The sequence below is a fragment of the Podarcis bocagei genome (assembly GCF_964188305.1).
Source record: "Podarcis bocagei genome assembly, chromosome: 7".
NCBI lineage: Eukaryota > Metazoa > Chordata > Lepidosauria > Squamata > Lacertidae > Podarcis > Podarcis bocagei.
Window position 1 is genome coordinate 7,638,581 of NC_138132.1, and position 25,659 is coordinate 7,664,239.

The following is a 25,659-nucleotide window of genomic DNA, read 5'->3' on the forward strand; positions in this document are numbered from 1 at the left end:
AGACCTTCCTTTATCCCCAGATCCCTGCCATTTTGAAACCCTTCCGGACACTCTGTGCTCTGGGATCGCATGCAACCCTTCCAAATCCCACAAATCAGACCTCCATTCTGCTACCTGGCTGCTCGCTCTGTTTGCAGGGGACCTCGGGGCAGGTGGATAGAACAGCCACAAAATAATCCCGAGCCCTTTTTACGAGTTGGAGAGGAACGGCGCTGAAATCGCATCGTTCTTAGGAAGAAGGCAAAGGGAGTCTCTGCCAGAAAACCCTCTGCAGCCGTGTTCGAACCGATCTGAGAGTTCTCTTCACCCCCCCCCCAAAAAAAGCCAGGGAACCACTTTAAAAAACAGAGTTACATTTGTGGCATAGAGGGGGGGAGTTCCCAGTCCTAGACACCTGCTTGTGAGCTGCAAAAAAAACCAAAACGGCACCGGGAAAAGGGGTTTGTTTTAACTGGAATTTCCAACACGAGGTCTGCTAGCGCTAGGAGAAAACATATCGCCGTCTGCCCGCTGAATTGCGCTAGCAAGGGGGGCGGCATGTTGCTTTGCCTAACAGTCAAGCCCAGCAGTGGGGAAGGACGACGGAAAAGGAAGGGCCCCACACCTTGCAACTGTGGTTTATGTTTGCCCGCAATTCGCTGCATGTCTGACGGCCCCACGCCAGGTGCTTCTGCCCCCCCCAACCCCCCAAAAATAAAAATCAGGAGAGGGTTTCATCGCCCAGACATATCACCTCCGTCTGCCTTTGATGCCCTGTGCATCTTCTTAGGGCTACAAACTCTCACGTTGTCTTAAGGGCTCTGTTTGTGACGTCTGAGGCTCCACTGGGTTAGGGGGACCTTGTTCTCTGCCAGGGCCCTGGGCAGGTAGGTCAGACCCCCTTCCATACCAAAGAGAGGGCTACCACCTGACTTTTTACGTGGCCCCTTCACCTTGTCCCCAGCCACCGTAATGGGACGGAGAGAACCCATTCTGCAGCAAAGGAGTTTTCCCACCCTCCCTGAATACAGCAAACCCCCATTGAGGAGTTTATACTCCTTTGTGCAAGGAGATTTGATCTCTGCTGGGGAGCAGCCCTCTCTGTCCTGCACCCCACAGCTCTGTCCAGCTAGAGACCAAGAATTGTCCTGAGACCCCCACTCTGATTCCATTGTTCAATAGATCAGCTTGGATTTTCTGGAGAAAAGCTGGCAGTTTCCTCTGAGATTTCCAGTCCACAGAAAACAAAAGACCTCCATGCGCCTCCCTAGCCCTCTTTTGAAAGTCTCAGCTGGGCTGTTGGCTCCCGTAAATTTCCCCCAGACTGTCCTCTTTCCAGATTCCATACAGGGCAGTTCTGGCCGCTTTTAATATTTCCGCAGGGGAGGCAGTCGCAAGAGCCGTCGCTTGTCCCCAAGGCTGGCCCGGCAGAAGGGAGAAGGTGCAGCTATGAAAATTCTCCTGCGCAGCTCTGCCGCTTTACGGATTCTGTGTCAACCTGGAATCCATGCAAGCGCTTCGCTGCCCTCCCTAGACACAGCCATCCTTAAGGGGCCCTAAAGAGTCGGCCTTCCACATGCCGCCTTTTAAGAATGTCACCCTCTTAAAATATGTGCACACACACACACACCCTCCACATATGTCCACACACACTACAACCCAACCCAAATATACACCTGCCCTTAATTTTGGGTGGTTTTTAGCCATCTATCTCATCCTACCCGCCGCCCACCGAAAAATCTTGCTCATTTCTCTCCTCCCTACCAGAATGAGTTCTCGCTCCGCAGTCTTCCCCAACCTCACACTTCGGTCGAAAAGTCTTGCCACCCGCACTGCTCCGCTCGCGAAGTGGAGTGCCGTCCTCATCTCCAGTCCTGTTCACACTGATATTTATATGCTTGTTTGTCTCTGTACATGTGTGACATTTTCAAAAATGACTTTTGAGTGGAGGGGGTAGAGAGAGGGGGGGACAAAAATTAAACAGCAGGAAAAAAAGAGAGAAAAGAAATAAGGCTTGATTTCTGACAGTGGTTCTGCGCTCGTTTTTATTTGCTGACCGGGGGGTTCATAAGCGAGTCATTTGGGCTTTCTTTGCACAAACCGGAGTTAAATTGCAAAGCCCGATAAGGACTGAACATGCTCAGGAGCGGCGAAATGTTGAGTGTTGGTTGAAAAAGAAAAATGGAGAACGAGGGGCAGGATGAAGTGGGTTGCTTTCATTACACCCATTGTACAGATGGGATAATAGAGGCGGAGGGAGTCATGGCTCACCTAAGACTACATAGTGAGTTTGCAGCAGAGAAGAGAATAAAACTGGGACCTGATTCATAGTTCAGCCTCTCTTGCCAGCATACTAGAACAGCTCTTAAAAGCCCCAAAGATTGTTATTGTCTCTGAAACTGGTTTCACCTGGTGTCCCTAGAACAAGGAATGAAAGGAAAACTAGGTAGTCCTTTTACCCAGCACAGCAGCTAGAATCAATATCTTCCTAGCTTTCTTTTTCTTCCTCTTCTCCACCTCCCACCTCTTGTTTCATGGTCACATAGCTCAGTTGGTTAGGTAAAGGTAAAGGGACCCCTGACCATTCGGTCTAGTCGTGGATGTCTCTGGGGTTGCGGCACTCATCTCACTTTACTGGCCAAGGGAGCCGGCGTACAATTTCCGGGTCATGTGGCCAGCATGACTAAGCCGCTTCTGGCGAACCAGAGCAGTGCACGGAAGCGCCGTTTACCTTCCCGCCGGTATTTATCTACTTGCACTTTGACGTGCTTTCGAACTGCTAGGTTGGCAGGAGCAGGGACCGAGCAACGGGAGCTCACCCCGTGGCGGGGATTTGAACCGCCGACCTTCTGATCGGCATGTCCCAGGCTCTGTGGTTTAACCCACAGCACCACCCGCGTCCCCAGTTGGTTAGAGCATGGTGCTAATAACACCAAGGTTGCAAGTTCGATCCCCGTGGGAGACAATGCGTATTTCTGCATTGCAGGCCGTTGGTCTAGAATAGATGATCCTCAGGGTCCCTTCCAACTCTGCAATTCTATGATTCCACAATCTAAAGAGGGAGGCAGAGACGAGAACTGAAACTCGGAGGCGCTGCTGCCTCCAACTGTGAAGGCTAAGGTATGAGCCCATTTGGCCATGGTACAGCAATAAGTAACCAAACAAACCTCTGTGTTGCAAAGAGAACGTCAGCAATGTCTAGGCAACACGATGACCATGTACAGACTCAATAGACAATCTTTATAGAAGCTTTGTGTATTCAGCAAATATGATGTCCAACACTGAACAGTGATTCCGGATACTGACTACTGTTTTGTAGAATTCTTCATCAGCGTGGTGGGACGATATAGAATTGCTTCATAAACCCATCTTATATCAAATGAATGTATGTAAATGAAAATATCAAATGCTGCGGAACAGTGCTCATGTAATAATGTAGTCACATAAATTCATTCGATATATTTACATTCATTGGACATCATTTGCTGAATACACAAAGCTTCACGGCTTGTTTTTCATCGTTCAAAGTCTGATACCTCGTTTCATTTAAAGATTTTCAGAAATTTTGAGACTAAAGATTTCATTTTGGACTTCTTATGGTTTGAAGGAATCTATAAAAGATTGTCTGTTGCGTATGTACATGGTCGTCGTGTTGCCTAGACATTGCTGATGGCCTCCAACTGTGAAGACACAGCCTCAGGTCTAGTAGACATCGATAGCCTTATCCCCTTCCATCGATTTGCCCAGTCCTCCTTTAAAGCCATCCAGGTTGATCGCCGTCAATGCCTCCTGCAGCAGCGAGTTCCACCGTTTAACGAAGCGCTGCAATAAGACATCCTTTCTGTGTGAAGAAGGAACAGCTGGCAGCTGTCTTCACAGAGGTCCAGCCGCTATGTGGTTCCCCTCCAGAGGCGACTGCGGTGCAACACGATACCTGCGAGCACCTGAAAGTACCTGATTTGAATGCCTGCTAGCAACTTCCGGCCTTCATCTTAAAACTTAACAGGTGTAGCAGCCATGGATGCCTTGTCAAACACCAACCGCCTTGTCTCTCCCTGCCTACGCCCATGTTTCGAACCTGTAGCCTGGTGGAGAGGTCTGGGTGATCCGAAACCTTGCACCCTTGTTTTCTGGACTTTTTGGTCAGCTTAATAAAGGCATCGTCCAATTACGGACTACTTTGGTATTTTTCTTTTGGGCAAACATGGCCACCTTTTCAACTCTCGGGTAAAAACACAGCAATCCTAACACAAACAGCGTTTTTTGCAAAGCAGCCACAGCCAGATGGAATTGTTCTGAGCACCTCAGGTGTGTTAAACGGGTGTTAAAAGACGTTGGGGGCGATGCCAGTGGAGGGTTCCCCACAGATGGGGGCCCCATCACTAAAGATTCCCTCTCCATTAAGAGATGGCAGGGTCATGTGAGAAAGGGGAGGCTTTTAAATGCCCTGGTCTGAGAATCCATTTTCATGATAAAAACAAACAGCACACCATTTTCTAGACCTTACGGTTTCAAATATAAACCTGCTCTTAATAAGTCCATCTGCAATCTGCTCTTAATAAGTCCATAAAGCAGAGAGGGTGGCTGAATTTGGGCCTACCTGGGCTTGACGTGAGATGGATCTCTGAATTGTTTACAAAGGAAAATATCAAATATCTGTGTGGTTCAGTTGTGGTTTTTCTGAAGGTTTTCTGGATCACAGCAAGTGTGGAGGAGAAATTAACCAACTCCTTCTGTATAATTACCATATGTATTTGTTTAAAAACCAATAAAATATTGGGTTTTTGGATTTTTTGGAAAGATTTGGAAAGTCGGAGGAAAAAACCCACTTCTGAAGCCAGTCTTTGCATTGGGAGTAAATTCCCACATTTGTGCCAGTTGTGTGGGGGGAATTCCCCCACCCTCTGCACAAACAAACACTTGGGTCTTCCTCAGGACTGCAGCAGAGGAGATAATAGGTAAAATTATCTAGGTATAATCTAAAAAAATGTAGTATAAACACTGACAACTGGGAAACACTGGCCTGCGGGTGCTCCAGTTGGAGAACAGCCTTTACCAAAGGTGTCATGGGCTTTGAAGACACTCGAACTCAGGACGCAAGGGAGAAACGCGCTAAGAGGAAGGCACACTTGGCAAATCCACACTGTGACTGACTCCCGACCGGAAACCAATGTCCCCACTGTGGAAGGACTTGTGAGTCCAGAATTGGGCTCCACAGTCACTTACGGACTCATTGTTAAAACAGTGTTTATGGAAGACAATCTTACTTGGCTACAAGTGATCACCAAAGAAGAATAGGTAACCCCCCCTCCACTTTTGCTGAAAACCCAATAATCCCCCTCCCTAGCTGATGATATTAGCATTTCTTAAAAACAAAATAAAACTCAAATGCATTATGCACATTTAACATCTGAGTCCAGTCTGGGCCTCATTTGCCCATCCTCTTGCAACATGAACTTCAGACTTTTTTGATGGGAGGGGAGGTTTAATTACTCCTGCCAAGCTCTGCACCGCTCCTGGCGACAGAGGGGGTAGGGATGGTGCAGAACGTGCAACCGTGCACAAACTTGGTTGCATCACTCATCTTTGGAACGAGATCGGATTTATTTGTTTTTGTAAGCACTGGGCAGTCTCTGGCTCGGACGATCCCATTGGTCTTCCTGCCAGCAAGCCCACCGTTCGAGAGACGACGCCAATCCCATCCTGGCCTCCCTCAGCAGAGCCTCCCCTGTTGCAGAATGCTGGCCTTTTACATAACCACATTTATGCTTTGTGATTATCTCTTTAGCCGTGGCGCCCAGCCGAGAGCCTCCTCCTTTCAGCTCATTTGGAACACAGCTTACCTTGAGTATCCCATCTCCCGGGAATCAGCTAAAAACACATCTCCCTGAGGTCTCCGGCATTACGGCCCAATGTTAAGTTCTTTTGGGACAGGAGCCAGAGAGAGAAGAGGTTCTTTCGGCAACAGAACCTGATGGATTGTCAGAGCTGAGCATCATCACGCTCTGCGCTTTACAAAAACAAGCACCTGCAAGTCTGTTCCAAAAGATGAGTAAGGCAGTCGAGTTTGCAATCCTGCACCATTCTGGCAGCATCAAACAAATCTGCCAGTGCAATATAATGTTGTTGTTGTTGTTGTTGTTGTTGTTGTTGTTGTTGTTGTTGTTTATTATTATTATTATTATTATTATTATTATTATTATTATTATTATTATTATTATTATTATTATTATTATTATTATTATTTATACCCCACCCATCTGGCTGAGTCTCCCCAGCCACTCTGGGCAGCTCCCAATCAAGTGCTAAAAACAGTACAGTGTTAAATATTAAAAACTTCCCTGAACACGGCTGCCTTCAGATGTCTTTTAAAGATAGGATAGCTGCTTATTTCCTTCACATCTGAAGGGAGGGCGTTCCACAGGGTGGGCGCCACTACCAAGAAGGCCCTCTGTCTGGTTCCCTGTAACCTCACTTCTCCCAATGAGGGAACCGCCAGAAGGCCCTCGGTGCTGGATCTCAGTGTCCGGGCTGAACGATGGGGGTGGAGACGCTCCTTCAGATATACTGGGCCTTTGAGGCCGTTTAGGGCTTTAAAGGTCAGCACCAACACTTTGAATTGTGCTCGGAAACGTACTGGGAGCCAATGCAGATCTCTTAGGACCGGTGTTATGTGGTCTCGGTGGCCACTCCCAGTCACCAGTCTAGCTGCCGCATTCTGGATTAATTGCAGTTTCCAGGTCACCTTCAAAGGTAGCCCCACGTAGAGCGTGTTGCAGTAGTCCAGTGCAAGGATTGCTGCACATGCAATTATAACTTCTCTCCCCCGACTCGCTTCAAGGCACACCCCACAACCTCCCCAAATCTGCTCCAGAGGGTTGGGGAACCCCAGAAAAGAGTTAGGGGCCACACAGGGAGGAGGGAAGGAGAAAGTTCTGTTGCACAAGCAAAAATCCTGGCACGGAAAGAACAAGGTATTTAGCCCTACATTGGATGCAACCCAATACTTTTTTCCCCCTGAAGAAGCTGTTTTTCATGCCTGCAAGGGTTTTATTTGGGCTCTGGCTATTTGTCACGTTTCTCCCCTACCTTTCCTCCACAAAGCCCAAGGTGTTCTCTCTCTGTCCTCAAAACAAACAGGAAGGTTAGACTGAGAGTGACTGGCTTATATTAATGGCCCAGAGGCGGTTGGAAAATGAGTGACAGGAGCAAGCCAGCAGTCAATCACACTGTGCAAGTTGGAGTTAACTCTTTAGTAGGACAGGAGTGTCAGGGCTAATGAGCACAGCAACTCATCTCCCGTTGGGTCTTGCCCTCATGAAGCAGTTGCTGAGACTTAAGGTCTTCACTTCCCCACAGCTGACTAAGTCCCCTCCTCTCCAGGATTCCGCTCCCCCAAGCAACCGGAGACTGCGCCTACAAGTCACCAATCTCTCCTCCACCCTATTCAGAGCCAGTGTGGTGTAGTGGTTAAGAGTGATAGACTCGTAATCTGGGGAACCGGGTTCGCGTCTCCGCTCCTCCACATGCAGCTGCTGGGTGACCTTGGGCCAGTCACACTTCTCTGAAGTCTCTCAGCCTCACTCACCTCACAGGGTGTTTGTTGTGGGGGAGGAAGGTGTCAGGGAACTGACATCAGAGGCACGGGAAAAGGAGAGGGTCTCTGATTCTGCAGGAGAAGGTCCCAGCGCTAGGGGGAGACTCAGCTGGGAAGAAGGGGAAGAGAATGAGTGTAACACCAGGGATCCAGGAGAGCAACGGGACAGGGAGGTGCAGGGGCTCCAGGACTCTTCGTTGGAAGTTAGTGAGGAGAGCCCAAGCACCCCGCTGCCCACGCCCACCCTGCGCAGGAGACTCCCGCGCAGTGAGAGGTGGAAACGATTGGGTGTCAAACAACTCTTATGTTGGCAGCGCTTTAAGAAACGCCCACAGACAGATTCTACGAGTGACTAAGGGCAGCCACGCTGAGATGGGCTGTGCAGTCCGGAGGGTTTAACCAGGCAATCCAATGCTCAAACGGGGCAGAATTACGCACGAGTAACTCCCAACCACTACAGAAGGGAAAGGAGAATGTTAGCTGCTTTGAGACTCCTTTGGGTAGTGATAAAGCGGGATATCAAATCCAAACTCTTCTTCTTCGTCTTCATGACTCTTGTGGTTCTGGGAGACAAAGGGGAACTTGTTACAGCAGGAGAGAGAGAGACCTGTATCTCTTCAACAGCCTTACCACCACTACTACTACTACTACTACTACTACTAATTTTTTTTATTTATATCCTGCCCTCCCCGGCCAAAGCCGGGCTCAGGGCGGCTAACAACAATAAAATAATACAACATTCTAAAATCATTTCATTATAAAATTAATTCCAATCAAATTAATGGCAACCATTGGGCTAGAGTTCTGTGACGATTACCAAAGGAGGGAGTCAGGCTGTGCCCTGGCCAAAGGCCTGGTGGAACAGCTCCGTCTTGCTGGCCCTGCGGAAATATTGTCAAGTCCCGCAGGGCCCTAGTCTCTTGTGACAGAGTGTTCCACCGGATCGGGGCCACGGCCGAAAAAGCCCTGGCTCTGGTTGAGGCCAGCCCAACCTCCCTGTGGCCTGGGACCTCCAAGATGTTTTTGTTTGAAGACCGTAAAGTCCTCCATGGGACATACCAGGAGAGGCGATCCCGTAGGTACGAGGGTCCTAAGCCGTGAAGGGCTTTACTCATCTCAGCTTCTTGACCAACCTCCCATTCGTCAGCTTCTGCCTCCAATTGTGGACTGCTCTCTGCCACAGACTCTCCCAGCTCACTAAGCCCTGTCCTCTCTTCAGCTTCCAACACCGACTCCTCCCAGTCTGCTCCCTCTTCTCCCTCTGACCATTCATGACCATTCTTCGCTTGGTGGTTCCCCAGCTGGTTCCTTCCACCATTCCTCTGCACCCAACCAGTCCATGACATTGGATCTCCCTCAGTTCCAGCTTTGTCCCTCCATATGAGTGTTAACAGGCGGTGGGTTCACATGTGCATGTTCCAGCTGCACATATGAACTAGTTCAACCAACCAGATGGCAAGCGAATCTGCAGGTGGGATTGAATTCTAATTGAATTCGTAACAACTAGAACAGAAGTTTGATGCCGGTAACTTCCAGAAGTTTTTTGTGGTACCTTACAGATTTAACAAATTCATTATAATATAAGCACTGGTGGACTAGAGTCTTATCCAGCCATATGTAGAGGGGGGGGGGTGTAAAAGGTTGGGTTGGCTGGCAAAATGAACAGTCTCTTACAAATCAATTAAAGCTGAACGGGACAGATCTGGGTAACAGCTGGTCTTCGTATTTTTTTAAAATGGAGGCCAGCCATTGATTCCTTCTCTGTCCCAAATGCCAAGCTACAACCTGACAGTTGCAGCACCTAGCAGAGACGAATTCAGTCTGCAGTCTCCAACTTGGAACTGTCTGAACTTCAGTTGGTCCAAAATGCTGCAGCCAGATTGCTGGCCGGAGTCCCATTTAGAACTCGCACAACCTGTTCTGAAGCAGCCAAACTGCTTGCCCGTTTGTTTCCAGGCCTAAATTCAAGGTGCTCACATTTGTTTCTAAAGGTCTTTGGCACTTACGGTATTGTTTTCTGGGATCCACCTCTCTTGCTGAATTCTGCTGCATTTGGAACAGAACATTTTGGAAGCGTTTTATGTATTAAAAACACTAGAACTGAAAACATAAATAAAGCCTTGCTGGCTTAAGCCAGTGACTCTCCATGTCCAGCAATGTTATTCTCACTGCGGCCAAGCAGATGCCTGGGCCATAACACACCTGGGACCTTATGAAGGTGAGTAAGGAATAATATAAAATGAAGGTATTCATGGCTTCAACATGTAGCCGAATTACTGTAGTCCCCTCCCCCACCATTTGCGCATCTTCTAGGCTGGTGACGAGTTCTGCATAATTCCAGTATACCTGAAGGAGCATCTCCACCCCCATCATTCAACCCAAACACTGAAGTCCAGCTCCAAGGGCCTTCTGGCGGTTTCCTCACTGCGAGAAGTGAGGTTACAGGGAACCAGGCAGAGGGCCTTCTCGGTAGTAGCGTCCACCTTCCCACCAGATGTCAAGGAAATAAACAACTACAGTCATACCCTGGATTGAAGTTGCTTCACGTTGAGCGTTTTCTGGTTGCGCTCCGCAGCGACCCAAAAGTAATGGAATGTGTCACTTCTGGGTTTCATCGCTCACGCATGCGCAGCTGGTCAAAATGACACCATGCACATGCACAGAAGCAGCTAATTGCGACCCACTCAAGACGCGGGTTGCATTTGCTTCAGGATGAGAACAAGGATCCGGAACGGATCCCGTTTGTATCCAGAGGTAACACTGTATCTGACTTTTAGAAGACATCTGAAGGCAGCCCAGGGAAGTTTCTAATGTTCGATGTTTTATAATGTTTGTAATATTCTGTTGGGAGCCACCCAGAGTGGCTGGGAAAAGCAGCCAGATGGGCGGGGTATAAATAACTTTTTATTATTATTGCTTTTTTCTGGGGGTGCAGAGGTTCGCATACCCCTAAACATTTTTTGAATCTGTTTGGCCTCATTGAGAGGCAGTATTTCAATATGAGTAGGAAAATGAGAGTATCCCTAAACTTTTTTTTTTTTTACAAAAAAGCCCTGATGATTATTATTATTATTAATACTAAAGCTTGCCCATAGATTGTGGACCTTTCGGTTCCTAATAAAGGCATTCGCTGCTCAGGTGCAGATTTCGGTTGTGTGATATATATTTTTAAATAATAAGAATTAAAAAAATTATTTATACCCCGCCCTCCCCAGCCAAGGCCGGGCTCAGGGCGGCTAACAACCCATAATTATTGCATCAAACCTCCTTCCGTAATAAACCAACCGCCCGCCACCTTCCCCTTTCCTCCCCGCGTGTCCTTCGCCTTCCTCTTCCCTCTTCCTCCTCTTTTCCTTTCCGAAAGCGCCGCGTGTCCTTAACCAGCGAGCGGGCGTGGCCCCGCGTCGCCCCGCCCCCTTTGCGCGGGCGCGTCTGATAGGCTGGGGGCTCGGAGGCGCGGCTCGAACGCGGAAGGTGGAGCTCGTGACTCCGCCTCCTTCCATTCATGCCCGGCGCGGCCTCACCCCATTGGCCCTCCCCCGAGAGGGGGCGTGGCCGGCAGGAGCCCCGGGTCCCCAGTCGGAGCGGAGGCGCCATGCGGAAAGGGCCTCGGCGGGGCCGCGCGGGGATGGGGGTCCCGCAGGGCGGCCTGGAGCCCGGAGGCTTCCCCGCCGCGCGGAAGCGGAGCCTGGGGAGCAGCCGCCGCCTCTGGCTGGCCGGGCTGCTGGCCCTGGCCGCCGGCTCCCTGGCGGGGCTTTACCTGCTCTGGCAGGTGGGCGAGGACCCGGCCGTCCAGCCCCGGGAGGCGGCGCAGGGGGAGCTGATCCCGGGCGCCCAGGTACCTACAGGTAGGGGGGGGTTGGGGGTCTGGTGCACGCGCGTGAGTTAGCGGGGGGGGGGGAGAGGGGGTCGCTTCCAGATCGCCGCCCTCCAAGGCGCTGTGGAACTCCCTGCCTCTTGATGTGCGCATCCCCCGCTTCCAGTAATAATAATAAATGTTACAGTGGTACCTCGGGTTGCAGACGCTTCAGGTTACAGACGCTTCAGGTTACACACTCTGCTAACCCAGAAATAGTGCTTCAGGTTAAGAACTTTGCTTCAGGATGAGAACAGAAATCGTGCTCCGAAGGCGCAGAGGCAGCAGGAGGCCCCATTAGCTAAAGTGGTGCTTCAGGCCCAGCCACTCCCAATCAGATGTTCAAAACAGTACAGCATTAAATATCAAAAACTTCCCTGAACAGGGCTGCCTTCAGATGTCTTTTAAAGAAATAGCTGCTTATTTCCTTCACATCTGAAGGGAGGGCGTTCCACAGGGCGGGTGCCACCACCGAGAAGGCCCTCTGCCTGGTTCCCTGTAACCTCGCTTCTCGCAATGAGGGAACTGCCAGAAGGCCCTTGGTGCTGGACCTCAGTGTCCGGGCTGAACGATGGGGGTGGAGACGCTCCTTCAGGTATACTGGGCCTTTGAGGCCGTTTAGGGCTTTAAAGGTCAGCACCAACACTTTGAATTGTGCTTGGAAATGTACTGGGAGCCAATGCAGATCTCTCAGGACCGGTGTTATGTGGTCTTGGCGGCCACTCCCAGTCACCAGTCTAGCTGCCGCATTCTGGATTAATTGCAGTTTCCAGGTCACCTTCAAAGGTAGCCCCACGTAGAGCGTGTTGCAGTAGTCCAGTGCAAGGATTGCTGCACATGCAATTATAACTTCTCTCCCCCGACTCGCTTGCAGTAGTCCAAACGGGAGATAACCAGAGCATGCACCACTCTGGCGAGACAGTCTGTGGGCAGGGAGGGTCTCAGCCTGCGTACCAGATGAAGCTGGGAGACAGCCGCCCTGGACACAGAATTAACCTGCACCTCCATGGACAGCTGTGAGTCCAAAATGACTCCCAGGCTGCACACCATGGATCCTTTCTGGCGCCTTCTAGTTCTTGTTTAGGCAAAGGGTTTAGAGAGCTTGCGAGGGGTTTCTCTGCGCTGCTGCGGTGTCAACTACCTGCACGTTTTTAATTATGCTAGAAAAATGCAACTTGTGCTGCTCATAGAAGTAGTACGACTCATGCAACACGTTGGCGACTAATATCCACACAGTAGAAAAATAAAGAAAACAGAAGACTGACTTAAGCCCTTGAAAAATCCATTGAAATCAGACATTGTAAGTTCATCTCATTTTGGGTAGTTCGCAAGTCTCTGTGGCTTTGTACAAGGTTTTGCATTTTTCTCAGAAGATTGATAAAGAATGTATAATCGTTTTGGTAATTATTGTGTGTATATTAGTCACCAACGTGTTGCCTGAGTCGTACCACCATTTTTCATTATGGCTGCAAGTTGGTTGTGCTGTTTTATCTTTTTTTTTTTTGGAAACCGCTCTGGGGTTCCCCTCCACCGTACAATCGAGCAGTGCTGTACATATAAATTTTACGAAGTAAGTGCATCCGTACTACTGTGCAACGCGGATCTGGAGAGGACAGATTGCAGGTCGGTGGGGGGTGGATGATCTCCTTTTGGGGTTTTCAGGTTTGTGGTTTGTTGGAGGCAGGCCAGACTGCGTCCCCACCACGGGATCCTCCTGCAAAGGCTTTGCAATGAAAGACTTTAATTTTTTATTTTTAGTTCTTGAATTTATATACCACCCTATTCCCCGAGGTGGTGTCAGGGCAGTTCACAGAATCCGCCTCAGAGCCTTATGACCGGCAGGATTCAAAGGGGCATCTAGCATAGCTGTCAACTTTTCCCTTTTCTTGTGAGGAATCCTATTCAGAATAAGGGAATTTCCCTTAAGAAAAGGAAAAGGTTGACAGCTATGGCACCTAGTCATTCCCCTTCAACACACAAAAATCCTCTCCTGGTTACCCAAAGCTTTCTTCCTTTCAGCCATATAATTTAGGCTGGAGAGGACCAGGTAAACCTACTAGACCAGACCATATGCAAGCAGGGCCGTGCTGGCTGGGGCTGGTGGGAGTTGTAGTCCAAGATGGCCGTGCTGGCTGGGGCTGGTGGGAGTTGTAGTCCAAGATGGCCGTGCTGGCTGGGGCTGGTGGGAGTTGTAGTCCAAGATGGCCGTGCTGGCTGGGGCTGGTGGGAGTTGTAGTCCAAGATGGCCGTGCTGGCTGGGGCTGGTGGGAGTTGTAGTCCAAGATGGCCGTGCTGGCTGGGGCTGGTGGGAGTTGTAGTCCAAGATGGCCGTGCTGGCTGGGGCTGGTGGGAGTTGTAGTCCAAGATGGCTGTGTTGCCTGGGGCTGATGGGAATTGTAGTCCAAAGCTGCTGGATATGTGGGAAAAATATTCACCTGGAGGGAGCCTCGCCACAAGGCCTCAGCTATGGGGAATTTAGATTTTATTGAGGGAGAGAGAGCAGGAGAGATGGTCTGAGCTTGCTAGGATTTCCTTCAGTGAGGCTGGACTTGGATAATATGGTGCCCAGAGTGAGGACAAAAACTGCCCCACCCCCCCCCACCCCAATAATTCTTATTTTCACAATACAGTGGTACCTCTTGTTGCGAATGGGATCCGTTCTGGAGGCCCATTCGCAACATGAAAAGAGTGCAACCCGCAGCGGCACAGCTGCGCACACACGGGTTGCCGCTTCTGCACATGCGCGAGTGGCAAAAAACCAAAAGTACGTAACCCTTTCCGGTTCTTCCGGGTTGCTGCGGGATGTAACCTGAAAGAACGTAACATGAAGCAAACGTAACATGAGGTATGACTGTAATTAATTTTGGTGCAGTTGCTTTTTTATGTATCTTCTCAGAGGGTACCCATATAAATGTTGTTGTTGTTATTTTGCACCTCCTCGACTCTGCACCCTGTGCAGCGCAACTGCCTGCGCCGTCCTAAATCTGGCGCTGCTGGGATTGTTTTCTGACGAGGCTTTTCTCTCGCCTTCTTGGCAGCTGAAGCACAAGCCCCAAAACCTGACTAGCGGTCAGCTGAAAGACCTGGCCTCGCAGGTTCAACTGCAGCGCCTTTGGCGTAGCTACCTGCAGCCCATCCTGATCGAGAGGTATTCTGGAAGCCCTGGCAACGAAAAAGTCCGGCAGGTGAGTCCAAGTGCTAATCTTGCAGCGGGCGACCGAACACGTCATGGCGAGCCGTAAAATTCAGGTTACGGTCCTCCTTTGTAATCGCTGCATCGTCTCACCGTTGGGGGCATAGCTGTCAACTTACAGATTTGAAAATAAGGCACCAGCAGCCTTGAAAATAAGGGATCAGCAGCCAAAATAAGGGATTTTCGGAGCACAGGTATGTTCGACTTCTGAGCCCCTCCGAGCCAAAGGCAGAAAGCCCAGTCAGCAGCCAAAGGAAGCCTCAAGCGGTGGTTCCCACAGCGCAGCAACCCGGCAAAGGGGATGCGGCAAGGAAAACCACCGTCACCTCTCCGCTGGGAAGCGCTGAGCAAAGGCGAGTCCCCAGGCAACGCGGCCGATTTGATCAGCACAAGGCATGCAAGCTCCACCCCCAGTCGTTCTTAGACTCCTTATTGGGTGAGCAACGCAGCCAAGCAACACAGTGGGAGCCTCCCTCCTCCCTGGCCGGCAGGGAGGGAGAGGAGCTGCTTCCTTTGAAACCCGGGAAATTTAAGGGACATCATCAATAAGGGACAGCAGCGGGACATGGCGCTAGGATAAGGGACTGTCCCGCCAAATAAGGGACGCTTGACAGCTATGGTTGGGGGACATGGAATGCTCTCGCTGCTGCAGTAGTTGTGTCGAAAAATAAATTCATTTGATATCTGTCCTGAGTCTTCCAGCGCTCCGTCTCCTTGGAAGTCCTTGAGTTTTATGAGAGAGGGTAAAAAACTGAGGACTAGGAACCTTGTGTGAGTGACTCAAGTCCTTCACCTTCTCTTCTTCCTAGTTCATTGTGGAGAAGCTGAGGGAACTGGGTGCTTCCTGGCAGATAGAGGTGGACGCCTTCAAAGACCGTGCGCCACACGGCGTCGTCAGCTTCGCCAATGTGGTGGCTACGTTGGACCCCGCAGCCGCCTGGCGCCTGGTGTTTGCCTGCCACTACGACTCCAAATACTTCCCCCGCGACAAGCGTGGCCGGGCCTTCCTGGGGGCAATGGACTCGGCTGTGCCCTGTGCCATCCTGATGGAGCTGGTGACGGCGCTGGACGAGGAGCTGAAGAAATTGAAGGAGAGGGTGAGCGGGTGGCCTTTCCTGGGCAGAAATGCTCCGATTTCCTTTTGTGCCTCTTGCAGAAAGGGGGAGTAAGGGCTAGTGGTTAGAGCGGCCGGTGGGGAACTTTTTAATGTTTCATTTGTCTAAAAGTATTGTTGTTTTGTTGTTTAGTCGTGTCCGACTCTTTGCGACCCCCCAGACCAGAGCACGCCAGGCACTCCTGTCCTCCACTGTCTCCCAGAGTTTGGTCAAAGTCATGCTTGTAACTTCGAGAACACTGTCCAACCATCTCGTCCTCTGTCATCCCCTTCTCCTTGTGCCCTCCATCTTTCCCAGCATCAGGGTCTTTTCCAGGGAGTCTTCTCTTCTCATGAGGTGGCCAAAGTCTTGGAGTCTCAGCTTCAGGATCTGTCCTTCCAGTGAGCACTCAGGGCTGATTTCCTTCAGAATGGAGAGGTTTGATCTTCTTGCAGTCCATGGGACTCTCAAGAGTCTCCTCCAGCAGCATAATTCAAAAGCATCAATTCTTTGGCGATCAGCCTTCTTTGTGGTCCAGCTCTCACATCCATACATCACTACTGGTTTTCCCAGTAGTGAGTTCATCATCATCATCATCATCATCATCATTTAAATGTGTATACTTCCCTTCATCCATAGATCTCAGGGGCAGTTCACAGCATAAAAATGCAAGACAAAAAAACACAAAATACACAATGAAAACAAGAAGAGAACAAAACAATAACCCCCTCTCCTATCTACAAACACATTTAAAAGGATATAGGATGTTAGCCAGCCAAAATCCTGGTGGCAGTTACTGTTCTTTTGACAATATAGCTACATCGCTATCATCCAAAAATAAATATTAACTTATGACAAAAGTTAAGTTGAGCCGATCAAGTGCATGGCAGTAATTGCCTTGAGGTTGTCAACGTGGGGAATGATCAACTTGTTGTATTCATTACTCATTTTAGGACATGTGGCAGCTGTAATAGTGTCGTTATCTTCTTTTTTAAATCATTTTTATTAATTTTCCAATAAAAACATCCAATTAATATATCCAATCATAATATTCCAATTAAAATAAAAAAGACCAAATTATAATCCAAATCTGGACCTCTGAAGCATATCTCCACATCTCAGTCTTGCCTCTCCTCGTTGTTTCCATATTTCCACATCTCGATTTTAACGCTTTAAAATTCTCCGTCCCTGGTTCCACGATTCTCAGTCATGTCAAACATCATATATCCTTTCATCTGTCGAATACAGCTTTATTTGTATGTATATTTTTTTCCAACTGCCTTTTTACCAGCGCAGCTGCCTCTGGCTCCATTCCAATCCAGGATGTTATCCATGTCTGTTATCAATAGTGCCGCCGTCTTCTAATGCATCAACGGAAACTTTGCAACCTGCTTTGAAGTTGAATAGCCGAAGGAGGTCTAAAACAGCATGTCTGTGTGTTTTAGGGCTCCAAGGTGACATTGCAACTGCTGTTCTTCGACGGGGAGGAGGCCTTCCAGGAGTGGACGGATCAGGACTCCCTGTACGGCGCACGGCATTTGGCTGATCGCATGGCGAAGGCGCCACATCGCCCGGGCCTCAGCCAGCTCCAGGCTATCGTGAGTGCTTCTCTGAGCCAGCTGCCTGAGAAACGGCTGGCTTTTCCTTGCAAAAAGGGAAGTGCAGGCCTTTGCCACCTTGAAAGGGTGGGGGCTTCCTCTCTGAACTCCCCCTGTTCGGTTTGAAACCACATTAAGCGCCACGGGAGCAGCTCAGTGTAAAAGCATGCTGCCCCGTGCGCAAGAAGGTTCCTGGTTCAGTCTTCAGGTCCCGAGGGTTAACCGTGCGGCAAGGTCCAAGTCCAGTCCGAGGTCGAGGGTGCGGTATGGAGGCTGTCCGTCAGCGCTGAAGCTGGGTCCAAGGCAGGGAGTCGAGTGAGGTCAGGAACTCTGGCAGAAGAGCAGGACAGGGTGCCAGCAGGAACAGGCTACCAACAATGTTGCTCCCGCAACTTGGGACTGGGGCTAGCTGGCTTTTATCTGCCATGAGGCATAGGGCAGCCCTGATCCTCTGGTGACTCGCCTCTCCTGGCCTGGAGGCGAGCACTCCTCCTGCGGGAACTTAGTTCCCTCCGCCTCTCTGCCCTGAGCCCCTGCAGCTCAGGAGAGGCTGGAGGGTTACTGGACCCAGAGGCAACCTCAGCTTCCCCTGACGGGGCTGAGAGTGGAGCACCTGCAGGCAATGGGTCCTCCATCACCTCAGGAGCCAGAGCAGACTCAGCTGATGCCTGCACCTGAGGATCCAGCACAGGTGAGGACCCTTCAGGCTCAGGCCCCAGCCACGGTTCAGCTGGTTCTGGAGGCGGGGAATCCTGTGCAGGCTGGGATCCCTCAGGTTCAGCCTTCGAGTCCGAATCCCAGGCCATCACATTCAGTCTCCAAGTAGGATCTGGGAATGCCCTGGAGAGCGACTGCCAGTCAATGTCGTCTTTTTCTTTGGCGATCCCTCGTAGCCGAGTAAGATTGTCTTCCATAAACACGGTTTTAACAGTGAGTCCGTAAGTGACTGTGGAGGCCGATTCTGGATCCACACGTCCTTCCACAGTGGGGACATAGATTTCCGGATAGGAGTTGATCACGGTGAGGGTTTGCTAAGCGTGCCTTCCTCTTAGCGTGTTTCTCGCTTTCGTCCTGAGTTTGAGTGTCTTCAAAGCCCACGACAGCTTTGGTGAACACTGTTCTCCAACTGGAGCGCTCGCAGGCCAGTGTTACCCAGTTGTCAGTGTTGATACTACAATTTTTTAGATTTGCCTTGAGATCGAGTCTTTAAACCTCTTTTGTTGACCACCAGCATTACGCTTTCCATTTTTAAGTTCAGAATAGAGTAGCTGCTTTGAAAGACGATAATCAGGCATTCGCACAACATGACCAGTCCAACAAAGTTGATGTTGAAGAATCATTGCTTCGACACTGGTGATCTTTGCTTCTTCCAGTACACTGGCATTGGTTTGCCTGTCTTCCCAAGTGATGTGTAAAAAAATTCCAGAAACACCATTGATGGAATCTTTTGAGGTGTTGGAGATGGCGTTTATAAGTGGTCCATGCTTCACAAGCATGCAGTAGAGTTGGTAGTACAATAGCTTTGTAAACAAGCATTTTGGTTTCCCTGCGAATGTCCCGGTCCTCGAACACACTGCACTTCAATCGGGAGAAAGCCGCACTCGCAGAGTTCAGGCGATGCTGTATTTCGGCATCAGTGTTGGCCCTTGTGGAAAGATAACTGCCCATCGTGCCTCCCATCCCCTTCTCCATACTAGTGTCAAACTTCGGGCTATAAGGTCCAAGGTGGAGAGAATTTGCTCCTCTCTAGCTCTGATCACAGACACTAGAGGGGAGGAACCCACTACCTTTGACTCAAACTCCCATTGGCCACAGGCTGCGTGGCCAACACTCCAGGGTGACCCCTGACATACGTGCTTACAATTGATCTTAAAGGAGGGATCTAGAAGGCGAGAGGGAAGCAATCGGGAGAAAGCCGCACTCACAGAGCTCAGGCGATGCTGGATTTCGGCATCAATGTTGGCCCTTGTGGAAAGATAACTGCCCAGGTAGGAGAAGTGATTGACATTTTCCAACGTTACTGTAGATAGTACTGGGCTAGATGGAACAATAATCTAGAGAAGGCATCTTTCTAAGTCCCTGTGAAACAAGGGACTCCTGAGACCACCGGAGCCTCAAACGACAGCAGAGGCCCTGGGAGTTCCTGTGTCTGTGGTTTTTTAAATTTTTATTAAACAATTTCAACATAACAAATTATCAGTCCATTTAATCAATTACAATATTTTCCCCCCACCCCTCCCTCTCCCTCCCACCAAAGACTTCTCTCAGCTCCCCTCTCTGATTTCTTTACACATATAATTCTCTGCATATTATAAAATTGTACATAAAAAGGTAAAGGGACCCCTGACCATTAGGTCCAGTCGTGACCGACTCTGGGGTTGCAGGGCTCATCTCGCTTTATTGGCCGAGGGAGCCGGCGTACAGCTTCCGGGTCATGTGGCCAGCATGACTGAGCCGCTTCTGGCGAACCAGAGCAGCGGACAGAAACGCCGTTTACCTTCCCGCTGGAGCGGTACCTATTTATCTACTTGCACTTTGACGTGCTTTCAAACTGTTAGGTTGGCAGGAGCAGGGACGGAGCAACGGGAACTCACCCCGTCGCAGGGATTCGAACCGCCGACCTTCTGATCGGCAAGTCCTAGGCTCTGTCATTTAACCCACAGCACCACCTGTGTCCCCCAAAATTGTACATATGTTCACCTAATAAATTTGTGAGTGTTTATTCAAAACCTGCCAAGGAGTCCCGTTCATTTTGTTGCCTTTTTTGATAATTTGCAAAAAGCTCCCATTCTTCCTTAAAGTCACAGTTGTCCTTGTCCCGCAGTTTGTATGTCAATCTAGCCAACTCTGCATAGTTCATCAATTTTTCTTGCCGTTGTTCTTTCGTTGGGATTTCCTCATTCTTCCATCCTTGTGCAATCAGGACTCTTGCTGCTGTTGTGGCACGGGAGCACCTGTGTTGTTGACTCTGCATTTTCCCGTTTCAGTCTCTCTTTGTTCTGCTGGACCTTTTGGGTGCCCGCCAGCCAACCATCCAGAACCATTTCCGCAACACAGCCCTCTGGTTCGAAAGGCTCGTTGGCCTCGGTGAGTGTCACTCTTTGCGCTGGGGAGCCAATCGGGAAAGGAGGGGGCGGGGCTCCAGGGTTGATTGGCATTTCAGACCCCGCCTCCATTTAGACCCCGCCTCCCAGGGATGAGCAGCCAGTGGGGGGGGCTTGGGATGTAAAGTTCTGTCCGATAGATTCGCCTTCGCCAACCCGGCGCCCTCCAAGTGGACTCCAATACCCCTGCCGGAAACCCAGCAGAACAGCTGCAGTACTGAGGTGGATGGACCCATGATCTGACAAGTTCCTGCATCCTTTTAAGTTGAAGTCCATCAATTTGGGGGGGGGGTCCACGCGTGCCGCATCCATCCCTGCTTTAGAACTTCTACCTGTGCCACAGATGTGGGGTGAGGCGTCCCTAAAGCAAAGGAAGGATACAAACAGAGGCTTGACCAGCAAGACTCTGGGAGGGGTGCATATAATAATTCCTGTCCACCCCTCGGCCCAGGTCGTTTTATTCACAAAAGAACTTTTTACACAGCGTCCGTAAGAACCAATCAGATTTCCTCTGCGCATTTCGAAAAACCCCACGTGGGACAAAGTTAAAGATTAAAACTACAAAGAACTAATTTCCTACTTGACCATGCATATGCTGTTCAAAGTAAAATAGGAAGCAATGCTTTTAGGAAAACCCGGAGGTCGTAAACAAGCGGTAAACAGGAGAGGAAGGATGGCAAGGAGATAGGGATTTTTATCCCCTTCCTGTGAAACTACTTCCACGCCCTAAGATGAACGAAACCAAGGAAGGGTACATCAAAGAAACTACCTACTACCGTATTTTTTGCTCTCTAAGACCCACTTTTTCCCTTCTAAAAAGTAAGGGGAAATGTGTGTGCGTCTTATGGAGCGAATGCAGGCTGCACAGCTATCCCAGAAGCCAGAACAGCAAGAGGGATCACTGCTTTCACTGCGCAGCGATCCCTCTTGCTCTTCTCGCTTCTGAGATTCAGAATATTTTTTTTCTTGTTTTCCTCCTCCAAAAACTTGGTGCGTCTTGTGGTCTGGTGCGTCTTATAAAGCGAAAAATACGGTGTATTTTATGACCCAGGATGCATGCCTGGCAAAGCAACTGGCAACTGTGTCCTATGGTGCTTATATGTGCTTGTCAGACAGAGAAAAATGGGCAGTAGAGAAAATGTCCAGAAATGCAGAGGCTTGTGGGATTTGATCAGAAATTATTGTCAATGAATCGAACCCGGTCAATGCCATGCTTTCATAGCGGACACAATGGCTTGATGCATATTTTATAATTCCTCATAGTAACCCCATCTGATCCTCACACACTGGATATTTGCAATCCTACATTTGGGCTGGTGTTTTCCTCCAGTATTTGCTGGAAGCGCTTAGGGAGCCTGAAGATACCGTATTTTTCGCTCTATAGGATGCACCAGACCATAGGAGAGGGAGAACAGGGGGAAAAAATTCTCCCCGTCTGCTTAGCGCCCCTTCCATTTCTCCTCCCTCTTCGCTGAAGGGGCGCTGCGCAGAGAGGGAAAACTGTGCAGCGCCTCTCCAGCGAAGCAAAGCCTGGAGAGCAAGAGGGATCGGTGTGCAACGACCCCTCTCGCTCTCCAGGCTTCAGGCGGCTATCCGCAAGCCTTCAGAGTGCAGCGGGAACTGCAAGACTCTGGGAGGCAGAGCAGCCTTTGAAGCCTCCGCAGAGCAGCAGGGTGCTTTGCGCAGCCATCCCCAAGCTAGAACAGCGAGACGGAGCGCTGCACAGCACTCCATCTCCCTGTTCTGGCTTTGGGCTTAGCTGTGCAGCCTGCATTCGCTCTATAGGACGCACACATATTTTCCCTTAATTTTTGGAGGGGGAAAAGTGCGTCCTATAGGGCGAAAAATACGGTAAGTCTCAGTCGGACCATAGCTCCTATGTTGCGCCTAATCCCACTCTTTTGTTCTCTAGAGAGGCAACTGCACCGGCTCGGCCTTCTGGAGTCTCACGCAAAGGAGCAGCTCTATTTCCAGCAACGCTCCTACTATGACCCCGTCGAAGACGACCACGCTCCGTTCCTCCGGAGAGGTACTTCTCTCCCGCTTTCCCCCAGTTGCCCTGAGGTCTTTTCGTTGCTGGTTTGATCCGGTGTTTGCTGTTTGCAGTCTGCTCCCTTAGCAGGGCTAGATCCGCTAACCTGGGGAGAAAACAGCAAAGACCCGATGAAGAGAGCACAGCAGAGGTTATATTTTCTGAGAATCCTCCGGAAAAATAATCTCTCGAAGGACCTGTTGGTGGCATTTTACCATTGCACTGTTGAGAGTGCAACAGAGACTTACGGTCTCTGTGTGTGGTTTGGGAGCTGCACGGTCAATGCTGTCCAATGTTGTAAAGACTGCAGAGAGAATAATTGGGTGCACTCTTCCCACCTTGGATCAAATCTAGGCTTCCAAGTGCCGTAAGAAAGCTACAGGATAGTGCGCACCCCAGAAATGATCTCTTTCAGCTTCTGCCTTCTGGAAGAAGGTACAGGGTTATAAAGACTAGGACTAGCCACCTGAGAAACAGTTTCTATCCAAATGTGATTTTGGTTTTAAATGCAGCGTAAGGTAGTCTCAAGGGACGCGGGTGGCACTGTTGGTTAAACCACAGAGCCTAGGACTTGCCGATCAGAAGGTCGGTGGTTCGAATACCCACGATGGGGTGAGCTCCTGTTGCTCGGTCCCTGCTCCTGCCAACCTAGCAGTTCGAAAGCACATCAAAGTGCAAGTAGATAAAAAGGTACCCCTGTATAAGTACCACTCTAGGTAGCATGAAGGGAAATGGCGTTTACGTGCGCTGCTCTGGTTCACCAGAAGCGGCTTAGTCATGCTGGCCACATGACCCGGAAGCTGAATGCCGGCTCCCTCGGCCAGTAAAGCGAGATGAGCGCCGCAACCCCAGAATTGGCCATGACTGGACCTAATGGTCAGGGGTCCCTTTACCTTTTAAGGTAGTCTCTATGTGAGTATATTGTATCCAATTATGGGGTATGAGAGTTTTTAGGGGGTCAACGAGGCTGGGATAGCAGGCTTGTGGGTTTTTGAATGTCTGATTTAGATTTTTTCAATTTCGTTGATCTGTATGGGACAATGACAATAAAGATTATCGTATCTTAGATGACCCGGGGGGGGGGGGTCCCTGCAGCTCTACAATTCTATAAAATGGTCGTCTAGAGGAATAGAGGAAGAGCTTTCAGAATGGCAGGGGAAAGTCTCGCAACGCAGTGTGCTGCAAGCTTGAAAGCAGAGACCGAAAGCTCGCAGAGTGAACCTGCAGGGGTCAAGCAGATTTCTAAAGCAGCTGCGAGTTTAAAGGACCTGGGGAAATTTTTTGCTCTATAAGACGCACTTTCCCCCTCCTAAAAGGTAAGGGGAAATGTGTATGCGTCTTATGGAGCGAATGCAGGCTGCGCAGCTTTCGCTGAAGCCAGGAGAGCAAGAGGGATCGACCCCTCTCGCTCTCCTGGCTTCGCTTCGCTGGAGAGGCGCTGTGGTTAAGAGCGGTGGACTCGTAACCTGGGAAACCGGGTTCGCGTCTCCGCTCCTCCACATGCAGCTGCTGGGTGACCTTGGGCCAGTCACACTTCTCTGAAGTCTCTCAGCCCCACTCCCCTCACAGAGTGTTTGTTGTGGGGGAGGAAGGGAAAGGAGATTGTGAGCCGCTTTGAGACTCCTTAGGGTAGTGATAAAGCGGGAGATCAAATCCAAACTCTTCTTCTTCCTTTAAAGAAAGAAATAAAAAACACCTGTGTTTGAACGATGTACTCAGTAGAAAATGTACTGCATTGCGTGGTTTTCAGACAACGCTGGGCTCACAGCTTTTGATTCCTTCTCACTCTTTTTCTTTGCCGAAGGTGTTCCAGTTCTTCACCTCATCACCACACCTTTCCCCGCCGTCTGGCACACCTTCGAGGACACAGAGGAGAACTTGCACCCGCCCACGGTGCTCAACCTCTGTAAAATCTTGGCAGCTTTCCTGGCGGAATATCTGTGGCTTTAGGGGGAAAGGACTCTCCTGCTGACCCCGAGGCCTTTGGTTTTTGGTCAACCGAGATGTGGAACGGCTGGAGGATGCGCTTCGTTTAAGAACCAGCACAGTCGCTTGCCAGGGACTCCGTCTGCGGCCCTTGCAGAAGCTGCGCTTGTGGTCCAAAGGGATGTGGGGAGAGACAGGCTGGGGAACGGAAGGGTCTCAGACCTTGTGTCTTGGGGTATTAAGCCTTCAGGCCCCTCAGGGAATGTGACTGGCCAGGCAAGAGGACCCCAGTCTGGTCTCCAAGATGGCACAGACCAGGGAAACCAAATTGGAGTGGATCAGGGAAACCAAATTGGAGTGGAGCTCTGGATCTACTTGTACTTGTCCTCCGCTCTTCCCCAGTAGCATGTTGGACGCCTTCCGACCTGAGGGGCTCATCTTCCAGCGTCATAACTTTTATATGCCTGTTGTCTTTGTCCATGGAGTTTTCTTGGCAGGGATACTGGAGTGGCTTGCCGGTTCCTCCTCCAGGTGGATCACGTTTGGTCAAAACTCTCCACTATGACCTGTTCATCTTGGGTGCCCTGCTCGGCATAGTTCATAGCTTCTCTGAGTTCTTCAAGCCCCTTCGCCACGGCAAGGCAGTGATCCATGAAGGGGGGAGTGGCGGTAGAGAGAATAATAATAAAAAAAAACTTCCTTTCTTCCCAGGGGATTGTTGTACAGTGGATGCTTAGGTTGCGAACGTGATCCGTGCAGGAGGCACATTCGCGACCCGCGTGTCTGCACATGCGCGGGTCACGATTCGGTGTTTCTGAGCATGCGCAAGCGCCAAAACCCAGAGGTAACCGCTCCGGTACCTCTGGGTTCAGCGCGGTGCGCAACCCGAAATCACACAACCCGAAGCGTCTGTAACCTGAGGTATGGCTGTGGTTTCTTGGGGGGGGGGACCCCGACCCATCCCTGATCACCAACCCTACAATGTGCTCTCTTGTTATCAATAATAGTCTTGAATCCAAGTTCTGCTTTTGAGCCATTTTGGAAACTGAGGCCTGGTTTTTGGAAGGGTCCAGGCTCCCTCCATCTGTCGGTTCCACGGAATGTGGCTATTGACACGTGATAGAGACATGATTCAGGAACAACCGTTTGCACTCTGATCCCAGGTACATAAAATGAAATTTTCTTTTCCCCTGAGGCAGCTGTTTAGTCCCTGCTGGGGGGGTGGGGTGCAGAACAATATCCAAGATTCCCTGAGATGCCTACCTCTGCATCCCCCCCCC

General features: G+C 50.1%; 1 protein-coding gene across 1 annotated transcript; it reads left to right on the forward strand.

Annotated features, from left to right (window-relative positions):
- The first annotated feature begins 11,066 nt into the window (after nt 1-11,066).
- QPCTL (glutaminyl-peptide cyclotransferase like) lies at nt 11,067-24,710 on the forward strand. Its single transcript, XM_081200504.1, has 7 exons — nt 11,067-11,414; nt 14,471-14,617; nt 15,435-15,722; nt 17,165-17,317; nt 20,305-20,404; nt 22,334-22,450; nt 24,258-24,710. The coding sequence occupies exons 1-7, from the start codon at nt 11,082-11,084 to the stop codon at nt 24,401-24,403; spliced, it is 1,284 nt and encodes a 427-aa protein (XP_081056630.1). The 5' UTR covers nt 11,067-11,081; the 3' UTR covers nt 24,404-24,710.
- Nucleotides 24,711-25,659: the final 949 nt, after the last annotated feature.

Excerpts from the sequence above, each read along its gene's own strand:
- QPCTL (XM_081200504.1), top strand. The coding sequence starts at position 11,082 with ATGCCCGGCGCGGCCTCACCCCATTGGCCCTCCCCCGAGAGGGGGCGT. Across the intron at positions 14,618-15,434 it reads GCAACGAAAAAGTCCGGCAG|TTCATTGTGGAGAAGCTGAG; the intron begins GTGAGTCCAAGT and ends TCTTCTTCCTAG. Across the intron at positions 22,451-24,257 it reads CGCTCCGTTCCTCCGGAGAG|GTGTTCCAGTTCTTCACCTC; the intron begins GTACTTCTCTCC and ends TCTTTGCCGAAG.